The 11,674-nt window shown below is 41.5% G+C and overlaps 1 protein-coding gene across 1 annotated transcript; it reads left to right on the top strand.

The window, feature by feature from the left end:
• The first annotated feature begins 4,788 nt into the window (after positions 1 to 4,788).
• On the top strand, positions 4,789 to 6,835 carry lratd2a (LRAT domain containing 2a). The gene has a single exon (XM_035680905.1). It carries the CDS (start codon positions 5,317 to 5,319, stop codon positions 6,139 to 6,141), a length of 825 nt encoding a protein of 274 aa, XP_035536798.1. The 5' UTR covers positions 4,789 to 5,316; the 3' UTR covers positions 6,142 to 6,835.
• The last annotated feature ends 4,839 nt before the right edge of the window (positions 6,836 to 11,674 follow it).

Genomic DNA, 11,674 nt, shown 5'->3' on the forward strand with positions numbered 1-11,674 from the left:
TTCAAACCCCCCCCCCCCTCCCCTCCCGCTGTTCCCCCTCTGTGATTCCTCGTATACGTAGCAAGGCAGTGTTATCTGTTGGAGTGGTGCTATTATCACATTATATAACAGTGGTGCAGGTAAACGGCATTTAACCTGGAACACCATTTAACTGGAAACACAAGCGCTGTTCTCCACTGACTAGCCCCCCGCCCAGCCCTTCAAATCAATGGATGTTGTGTGTTCCTTGAGAGCGGAGTGTAAAGTGGTTGATATTGTTTAGATGTTCTAAAATAAACGACCCACAAAATAAAGTGTTGAACAGACTTTTTCAGGAATCATTTGACAATATGCATAATCTAGACTCTAAGTCTTTGGACTGGAGTCCAGACCCCGCTGCCTCCCTCTGTCGTCTCATGTTAAGTGATCTGATGCATGATACCGTTGCACAACTCGTACCATAAAAGAAATACTTTCCTCTTTACTTGTAATCAATATTGGGGACATTTATTATTTGCACTGTGCAGGATTTCTTCAAACCTGTGGATGAAGTAATGTCATGTAATTTTTATGTTGGATCTGTTGTAGTGCGCACATGATTTTAGAGCTCGCGTTTACCACGAGAAAGTGTTTCCTCCTGGAATGGTTAGGAATTGACTGGGCATCATCCTTTGTTATCATTCTTTCTCAGTACAAGAGTACACCAAAGACCATTTTCTTTTCCTGTATAAAGATTTATTTTTTAATCTTTAATCTGTTTTACTGTCCTTCCTTTTATTTTGCTGCCTTATCACTGTCAGCCAATCAAACGCTACCAGGTCGTTGATCAAATCTCTGGATTTGATTTGCTTATGTTTAGTTTTTTATCGGTTTGTTTGCCTTTTGTTTAGATTTTACAAATGATGATTTCAGATGATTCATGTGCATTTGTGTATATCACCAATAAAAGCAACAACATTGGGTCACAATACCAACCTTTACCCCTGTTCAAGAATTTGATAAGATTAACCAAGTGTACCTAATTGCATAGAACGAGAACAGTCAGGTCTGTGTGTTTGACCCAGGCCTGTCGCCACTGTTGCCTGCCAGTATCTCTCCTTGGACTGACTCCAGTTTGTGTGCAGTGCAGTGCACTCTTGGCCAGCCACCATACTCTCCATGGGATTCTGTTTACACCATGTTTTGAAAAATGAGGTTTGTAGTGTAGAGAGGAGATGGCAACTTTCGCTGTGAAGGCTGCCTCAGACCCTGGGGATGGAAATGCTAATGCTTTGCCCAGCGTCTCAGAGATGTGATGGCCCAAAAAGTGTGTGAAGTCTGTCATGAATTTTCAGCGTGGCTCCAAGAATACTTGCTATTGCACTTAGAATGATAACCCATTTTGTTGAGTTTTTCTTTTTTTTTTTTTTGAAGGAATCTGCCTTCTGCAGTTTTTGACCCACTTGTGGTTGTTGTTTCTAATAACGTGATGCTGAAATAGACAAAAAAAAAGACTAACATGAAGTCCCGTTGAAGCATGATGACTGTGTAGAAACTGTTGTGTGTATGTTGTGTATGCGTGCGTATTGTACACCTCACTCTTGGTGTGTTTTCATACACACCCTTTCACAATAAGAGCCCCCCCCCTTCTCCAATCCTGCCTGTCTATTATCTAGTTGCAGTACTCGGCCATCCTAGATATACCCCATCCTCCTCCAGAGATACATCCACCACAGTGTTTAAAAAAAAAATGCTAGTTTTATATGTCAGCCTATATTTTAGGAAATCTTTGTTGTAGCTTGTTTAATGGGACTGTGAATATCATTGACTGAGTTAATAATGATGCTCTTGTAATTAAATGGGTTAAAAAAAAGAAGAAAGTGACATTCCTTCAACATGCTCTTCCTCCATCGTTGCTCCATCTCCCCTCTGCTCCAGATACATATTATTACAAATAAATATGTAAAAAGTATATAAAAATATAAATAAATATGTAATAACTTTTTCCTCCCTGAAAATGTCTCCTGGTGTTGTTTTTCCTGATCTATAGTTTGTGGTTTTGTGTCACCGATTCCAACCCCTACTGGCTCTGAATTGTAACCAATCACATTACATGATATTAAGCCGTCCTCGGTGGATGTTTTCCTAGCCAGGTGGAACAGATGGTGCGCAAGACGCAGCGGTCCGGATGCTGTGTCCATCTGCCTCAAGTACACACTTGTTCACCTATCCTTGTAGATTTAAATGGACGCTGAGCTGAGAAACAATGCCTGATACATGCATGTGAAGCCTTTTGAAAAGCTATGAAAAACCCACATTTTTGGGAGGAAGATTAAGGTGTCAGTCTGTGGCTGGCTGTGCCCCCACCGGACAGGTGGAGCCCCCGCCTAATTGACTATGTCTCCCAGGCCTCCCTGCTCCAGTAATTTCCCAGCACCACAAATTACAGTGTGTCACCAGGGGGGCACCAGGGGCGTAAACTGGGTCATGCCATCCGGGGATAAGAAGCTCCAACAAGCGGTCAAATGGGCTGCATGTCACCACTCTAACTGTTTCATTTCTCTCCTAACACCGTCAGCCCTGCACGGATGCTCGAGGAAGGTGTGATACATCGGCTGGAATCATTCTGCAGATTTGTTATTTTTGACTTCCATCATGTGCGTTGTCAAACTGGGACTGCTGCAAGGCTCCAGGCTGAAATGGGAAAAAAGCCGGGAATAGAAGAAAGACAAAAAAAAGTTGTGCACATTTAGACAGTACATTTAAAAACTTGAGCCAAAGCTGATGAAAGGGCAGTGAAGGTGATGGCGAAATGGTACCGGCCTCTTGCACACTGCATTGTGGTGCTTTATCATTATATCTAAATTCAAAGGAATTACAACATTTTTGTTAATGTTCCTTTGAATAGTGTTGCACCATCATCTGTGCTGTCACTTTTGTATTGAACATATCTAGACTCCAAGCATACTCATAAATAGTTTATCTGTATTGACAAAGAAGACAACACTGTCGTGCTAACAGCTCTCTGAGGTTTAACAGGTATGTTTATCATGGTAACAATCTTAGTTTAGTATATTAGTGTTAAACCTCCACCTCCAAAAGATGGTGCTAATTAAAAAGTCAGGGGATCATCAAAGTCACCAAACATCATAGCAATTCACCCATTAAAAATTTTACTCTGAGTCACAAATGTCAAACTCATATTGGTGCTAGTGGAAAGTCATTATCATCTGAGAACAACAAATGTCCGTACAAACTCCATAAATGAGATAAGTTGCAAAATTTCCAAGGATGAGTTAAAGTTTTGACATTCTGGTGTTGCTACAGGAAATATCAGAGGATAAACAAAGTCTTCAGGGTTCATCTTTTGGGAGACATGAATGTCTGTTCAAAGTTTCATGGTTTTCCATCCAGTAGTTGTGGACCAACAGACAGACCTCAGAGTCACGCTGCTAGTGTGCTAATATCATCTACTTGTTGGTTCCACCTGGGCCTGGAAACCTGCATGAATAAAATGTGATTTGAACCCTGTGACCCAGGTTAAACCTTACTAAACAGGGAAAACATTCAATCTGGATTACACAAGGCTGGAAATCACACACTGTGATCCTGTGCAGCTTTAAGAAAGCTCAGTCTCTTAAGGAGTGCTGCCCAAAGGCCTCCATGCTAATCTGCTGAGTCCACTGTGGCCAATGAGGCCATTCTGCCCGTTTAAAGATGACTGGATATGAAAGAGTGTATTTCTTTCTGTGGAGACACGTCCTCTATCATATCTACTGTAGTGGATGACTTTGCAGTCAGTTTGTAATCCGTCCCTCCAGTGGGTACCCAGCCCAGCACTGGGGTCAAACTCAGGTTCATCTGCTGTGAAAGTTTGCGTCTGTCCGTCTGTCTCTCTTCTTTACAGAGATGCACATTTGTTTCTCTTTACAGTCCGTCAAACATCCTCACACCCCTTAGCATCCCTCCCCGTCTCCCACTCGCAGCTATAACATTTCCAGGGCAGGTGTTTTCACACAGAGGCTGCTGCAGTGTGTGCCATTTTTGGGGCATACTGAGCACATTCCCCTTGCCTGTGGGATACAGTGTTGAGAAAATAGCCCATAACCGAGAGCGAGTCTAGCAGGCCACAAGCCACTACAAACGTAATGGAGACATTACGGTCCCACCAGGAGATGGAGAGGGAGCAAATGACTGCACAGCTTCAGTTCATTCAAGGACAGACATGTGGTCCAAACTGTAAAATACCCGCAGATGTCGGACCCCTCACAGTCCTCCTCACTGTACAGATTTGTAATTTGTAATAGGGCCACAGTCAGCCACTAAACCCAGGATGGAGGTTTTGCCTACTCTGCATTTTTGCTGTACAGTGTGTTTTTGATCACAGAGTGAAAAAAATATGTAGTACAACTAACAAAATGAACAAACAGAACAAAATAAGATAAAAATTACTACAGAAAATAATCAATGAATGAATGAAATATAAGATAACCAATAAAATAATATTGAAAAATAATATTAAGATAAATAAACAAATAAATTACTATATAAATAAAATAAAGCACAATAAAGATAACCAACTAAAATAAAATAAAAATAACTACAAGGTGAAACAAATATAATACACACACATTTAATACAATGTTTTTCTCAGTTTGTGTCACAATTGAATCTACAATATAAAAAGCTCCAGGGTTAAAGACAGACACAACCTTTATTTCAAACACCGTGGAAGTTGTCTGTAAACGAGGAGCGGACATCGAAAAGGTGCCGTGATGAAAAACTACGCGCACTTCCGCTTTAAAAGCAGAGCTGTGGGTAGATGGAGAGAGCCGCTGAGTCGATGCCGAGCCACAGATCAGTTCACCGCGGGCCGGATCTCTGCTGCACAGTGCGCAGTGTATGCGCCGTCAGCACGGTGGACTAGTTTGTCTGCGGTGAACACAAACACACTGAGCGGGTTCCTGCGTGGCGAGGATTTGGATTTTTAACTCTCGTTGTTTCCTGTGTGACCGCCGGCGGACGGAACTTTTACGCAGGGGAGGAAACAGCAGGTGAGTCTATACGAGGCTACACCTGAGGGATCCCTCTGCTCGCCGAATTTAAAACCAGTTTGTATTCTCCTCCCAACTCCACTTGTTGATGGGGCACAGACAGGCTGTATCCCGGCAGTCACATCGCGGAGATATTCGTATGCGTAATTTGGATCAAAAACTAAAACAACCCCTGTCCGACGGCAGGGAGGCGGAAGTTTTAACCTGTGAGGTTTTGTAACAGATGGTGGTGATGTTTGGCGACCGGTAACAGCTCCTCGGCATCAGATCGTATTACACAGGCTGCCGCCAGGTGAGCAGCGGCATGGGGAACCAGATGGACAAGCTGTCACATTTAAGTTACGCAGAAGTTCCCACGGTGGACCCGAACGGCGTGGACACGGAGGAAGGTCCGCGGATCGGCGTCTCTTACATATTTTCGAACGACGATGACGAGCTGGAGGACGGCTGTGCGGTCGATGGCACCGCCAGGGACCCGAACCAGGAAGAGAAACAGTACGACCAGCGCGACGAGGTGGAGTGCGCCGTCTACTACAGAGATGAATGCATTTACGAGAAGAGCGCCAAGTCCGCCAGCCTGGAGGTCTACTCCCCGGAGAATCTACTCAACAAATGTAAAGCGGGGGACTTGGTGGAGTTTGTGGCCACCGGGCAGTACCCGCACTGGGCTGTGTACGTGGGGGACTTCCAGGTGGTGCACCTGCACAGAGCCGAGGTGAAAAACAGCTTCTTGACTGACGCGAGTCAAGGGAGGAGGTGTCGGATCGTGAACGACTTTTACAAATTCAAAGCTCTGAGCCCGGACATGGTGGTGCAGAACGCCATGGAGCAAGTGGGCTTGAAGGACCGAGAGCTGAGCTGGAGGAACTCCGAGTGCTTCGCAGCCTGGTGCATGTTCGGCAAGAGGGAGTTCAAAATGGGTGGGGAGATACGGATAGGCAAGCAGCCGTACAGGTTGAAAATACTCATGTCCGACAAACACTCGCACGTGTTGGAGTTTCAGAGTTTGGAGGACATGATCATGGAGAAGAGGAGGAACGATCACTTGGGCAGGACAGCCGTGTTGCAGGAGCTGGCAACTCATTTTAGCAGCGTGGAGGAGATAAAAAGTGAGCCCGGCGCTGACTGATGTCTGCCCCCCCCCCCTGCCCACCCTCCACCTCTTTGATGCTCTTTAGATTAATTGCTTTGCGAGTAGAGTAGCCTTTACCAAACACGAACTGTTACACCCTGCTTTCATCTATAGCAAGCCTTCATTTTAGTTTCCACTGCGCACACATGCCATCCCTTTCTCTTTTTTAATTAAGGTCCCATGTTTTTCCACTTGAGTCTATAACAATGTTATTGCCTTAAATCCACAATCCTCAACTTACTCTGATGCTTAATGGCCTTAGCAATTATGAATTCAATTATATGAGAGAAAATGAATTGATTGAATTAGCTGATAGGCTTTTGTTTTGTAGCTCCGGTCCCTCCACAAAGAATGTATAGATTTTTATAAGAGCTTTACCCATCTGTCTTAAACTGTCATGATTCTGTAAGTAGAGTGAGTGTTTCTCCTATTCACAGTGTGTCCTGTTACTTGATCCTTGTGTGGTTTTAACTTTATCCCTCAGCTCACCCAGACAGCAAAGTGTCAGAGCTGCTGGCTGAATACAAGGAGGATTCTTTCTGCCTTTAAGGGTAATTCTCACACCAGCACATCTGAAGAAAATGTTGTGGAGCTGGTCTGTGTTACGCTGATCAAAGTCTGTCTTAACTGTACCCAAAGGTTGAGTAAACCATCCTTGTCTCTTTTCGGAAATGAGTCATCTGTCGTTCTGTTTTACTTACATGCAACAAGAATGAGATTTAGCTCCTGGAACACATAATTTTCTGTTTAGTCAATTAACACTGATTTTATATGTGCCGGGTTTTGTGTGTCATCTTCAAGGGATGTGTTTCAGAAGTGTTTGTTAGTGTTTAACAAATTAATGTAATCTTCTGTGTTTATTGTTTGACCTGCTGCAGAAGACATTTTTCTTAATTTTAATCCAAACAGAGAAAATTAGATTTTATATATCTTTTCCTCTATAGACAACTTTTTGAACATAAGAGCTCAGTTTGTTAGGGTTTTTTTTGCCTGTAATTATCTGAAAATGTAGTAGCCTATGAGGTGTTTTCACAACCACAGTCAACACATGGTAAAGGAAATATATATCATATGCCAGGAACTTCAAACTTCAAAGTAAGTGGTAGGTAGATTTTATTTGTATGACTATAACGAAACCACTTTCACCAACCTGTAACCAACCACAAAGCTGGAGAGCACAAACCAAGGTTTATGGGTTATAGAGCGCTAGCTTAACTTAATCTTGGTGTTTTGGTCTCACAAAGTTGGCTCACTTTGTCACTTCACCACTATAACCTACCGGTGCTACAACCAAATCCTACTGTAAAGCTGAAACAATCGGTCGATTAGTCGATAGACAGAAACATAACGCTGTGGATAAAATTAGCATTAAATTTAAAAGTGATAAAGGGAAAATATGATGCAGAATTAACTGTGGATGAAAAATGTTTTACAGAATGACAGAAATACACCTCCATGATTGTTTATATCAGAACAATTATTATGATTTAGACCATCTGCAGCCTTTAGTATTAAACTAGGTCTTGAAACAAATGGCAGGTGGCGAGTTGACCATAACGGCAATAAACTAAATTTGTTGTTTCATGTAAATCTCACTGCATAATTTTTGTAGGATTCCCGACTGTTTTCACTACAGTCCTGGAGAACACGAGGGAACATTGTTACTCTGAGTGTTTTTACAGCGTCAGTGTGATGAAACAACGTTGCTTCAGTGGAAAGAGTGCTCATTGTGCCCTGATGATGGCAGTGATAAGCTTATAGCTGTAAAGGTCTATTATACTATCTGCAGTTTCCACCACAAATTTTCTTAAAGCCTTTGCATCAAACTGTTGTTTTTCTCTTATTTATTTTAATAATTTATTATTTTGTGAGAGAACTGAAATTTATGGAAGCTGTGAGAGGCAAGTGAGGAAAAAAAGATTCTGGTGATCAATTTTCAGTGTCTGAGCTGAACCTTTTTCTCCCCTGTGTTTATGACTTATAGGTGAGGTCAGTAATTCTGGAGAAAGATATTGATGCTTTGGGTTGTGAAAGCCACCTTTTTTAGAAGAGGGGGGAAAAAAAAGGTTTTGCCAGGACAATCTTTGTACGTTCATTGTGTACTGATGATGGCTAATAACATTAATGTTTTCTTCCAGGGGAGTTGTAACCAAACATATCGAGCCAAAAGAAAGACGTAGCAGTAATGTTAAATAATTTCCTAGGTGGTGTTTACAGTTCATAGACAAATTAAAACTCACCTGGTAGAAAACATGAGCGTATGGGTGGTGGTTTACTTCAGCCTCTTGTGGCCGAAATTAGTATTACAACAACAAACACTTTTATCACAAAAACATCCAGGTGAGTTTTTTCAGCCTGTTTCAGAGATTACAGAACAACTAAGGAGCTTGGAAAGATTATCCTGGGCAAAACCCTTTTTCACCACATCTTAAATCATAAACAAAAAAACAATTCGAATTGGATTTTCTTTTCCTCATTTGGCTCTCACAGCTTCCAAAGATTTTCGACTCTGATTTTCAATTTAGAGCTTCTGCTGTCAGTTGAAGTGAAATGGAGAATCTAGCACATAAAAAAGACAAATGTTTTCACTTCATCTACAAAAGAATAAAAGTTTATTGTGTCCAGACTGATGTGGTGAGAGTCAGCACCATTGCCACAGGAGGAGAATATCGACCTTCAACAAGTATAGACAGCTAAGGTGGGGTGGACTCACATCCTCCACAACTCTTTGTCCACTTCTTTGTGCCTCAGCAATGTTTCAAACAGTGATTACAGTTTTTAATTCAGAACGACAGAACATAGTTGATTTGTAATTTGATTTCACTTACTTATTAGCAGAATTTGTCTGCATCCAAAGACGTACGCTGTTTCACATAAATACCAAAACACAACATTTGACCAAACAACAAAGCAAACACTACAACGTATGTTACCACAAGCTTAAGAATAAGTGGCTGCATCAATTCAATTACTTTAACACTGACACTGAGGCCTATCTGACAAACTAAGGAACAAGCAATTTATTTCCATCCACTCCCGCCCACTACCACAAACATTGCGACTATTCGTGCCAACACAGTGAAGATTTTGTGTCTTATCCTGTCCTGCAGGTGAAAAGCATTATTTTACTGTGTCACAACAACTGAATGCCAGACTTGCCTTGATTTGATTTTGTTTTGTACAGACCCGCTTTAATCTTCTTTCCAGTGAGGATACAATGAAACTAGAGCCTAAAACCTGTAGCTGTCTGACCTACAATTTCAAATAAGACTGTTTAACTTGAAATCGTCTACGGCAGTCCGTCAAATCTCTGAATATTATTTCATAAATCAAGTCAGACTTGAATGTTACGCTATATACAGCACATACAGTATGGTACACTGGCTACTTTAGTCCTTATGTGCTGCATTTTCCCAGCAGTTGCTTTAATGTTCCTTGCAGCACTGTAATCAAATTAAGTCATGGTAACTCCTCCTTAGGGTCTTGTAAAGTTCAGCCTTTCCTAAGTCTGTGAGACAAATTTATATTGAACCAAGAGTAATTTAACAAGACAGGAGTGCAGCTGTGCAGATGTTACTATTGTAGGAACACCCTGTACTGTATGTGAGGTGCAGTAGTTGAGCTGTGCTTGCAGGTCTTGTTTCTTGAGATGTTTGGCATCAATTTGAATTTCATGAGGGGTGAACTTGAGTGTGGGGATGCCAGGTTAGTGCCTGGTCCTCTCTGTGTGGAGTTTGTTTCCTCTGCTTTGTTTTCAAGCTTCTGGATACAATAATGCTGTATTGCTCATCCTTTTGTCTTGTGACCCCTCAAAATGTTCACTTTCGCAGGTTCTGTCCCCAGTGTGGACATAAGGAGTGAGGATTTTTTCTTTCTCCGGCTGTTCAATTTAAAGGCCAGAAGAGCTAAAAGTATCCAGTAGGAAAAGGAAAGGCATATAAATAAGAACATTTTTACTTTTTACTAAGACCATTACAACTCCATTTAATCAAGGCATTTCTGTCTATCATTAAATCCTTAAGATACATAGGAAGTTTCAATCTATTTCCATTAGAAGATAGAAAGAGATGAGAGTGTCTGTGTCTTAAAGGAAAGAATAAGGTTAGTTGCTGCGCTAAATTAAATACATTTGATTTAGGAATAAAAGAAATAGAAATGTTCTCACTGCACTGGTAGAGTTTTTCACTTGTTTTAAGAAGAGTAGAGTGTATAAGCGGCTATAATTTACATTTTTATAATAACAGTGTATCCAATGACAGTTTTAGCTCATTGTTTAGCTGTCAGGCCCACAATTCTACTGTTTTATTTCACTTTCACTTCTCGCTCATTGTCGTTTTTGGCCGCATGTGGCAGCTGTTTTCAGTGAAAAAGCTCTAAAAACTCAACTAGATATTTCCCTCAGGAGATGCTGGAGACCAAAAACAGCTAAAAACACAATGAATGTGAATATTGGACTTACATTTTTCAGTTGGAGAAAAGGTGGATGTGTAAATAAGCAACTGTTGGCTAACAAGCAGGACTCTAAACTCACCTGACTGACTTTCTGATAGTCAACACTCAAACTAAAAACTTTGTTTTACTGCTGTCGTGGTCTCTAAAACAGTCTTCTGAGATATAAGGTCAGCCAGCAGTGTTCAAGTTTAAAATACCATCTGAACGTGTTCTCAGACAGACAGGGTTTTCATTGATTTTGTGTGTGTATCTCTTGGTCTTATGCTGTGTTTTTTATTGACTTGGGAAGCACTTGATGCTTGATATAGAAAGGTGATTTAGAAATAAGCTGTCTGATACATGAAAGTCAGGCAGATGGAGGATTAAATTGCTCATGTATGAATGTGTGAGTGACATCCTGGGTGCTTCCCTACCGCCCGCTGCATGCTGGTATGGGCTGCACCAAATTAATATCCCTTAATTTAATTTGTATACGGAACGTTCCTCTATACTGGAAGGGTGTGCTATGCTCCTGCAGCTCTTACAGTGAAGCAGCAGTGATCCAGCATTGACTATCTCCCAGGCCGTTCCTCTTGATGGGATGTGAAAGCTCGGACATAGCCGAGGCAACCCAATTATAATTAACTGTCAGTGCTTGCCTACAGGTACCTCGGCCTGCTGCTGCTACTTTGTAGGTTTTGTTTCCATCGGATGCTGATGAAATGATGAGATTAGTTGCATTATAAGCGAAAGAGCGAGAAATTGGTATTACTGTCCCACTGTGAAATACAAAAGATAATTTTCTGTACATGTGAGGGATATACAGTGGATGAGCATGGAAAGCAGCACTTTAACAAGCCTTGTTTTCATAATCATAAGAGTCAAAAACAACTTGCCTCCCATCTGTTTGCTGTCTTCACACATATTGTCATGCGGATAAGTGGATGCACATTAACAGCCAAAAACAGAAGTTTAAAAACCTGTTCAAGAGGCTCCTCTTCAGGTGGCACCTTTTTCATTCTCACTTCACAGGTGATATTTGGCTTTGGAAAAAAAGGGAAAGGCTAAGATTTTCCAATCTGTTATTCAAACACTATAA

The sequence above is a fragment of the Morone saxatilis genome, unplaced genomic scaffold (genome assembly GCF_004916995.1).
Source record: "Morone saxatilis isolate NCDOM2014 unplaced genomic scaffold, NCSU_SB_2.0 Contig9, whole genome shotgun sequence".
In the NCBI taxonomy this organism is placed as follows: domain Eukaryota; kingdom Metazoa; phylum Chordata; class Actinopteri; family Moronidae; genus Morone; species Morone saxatilis.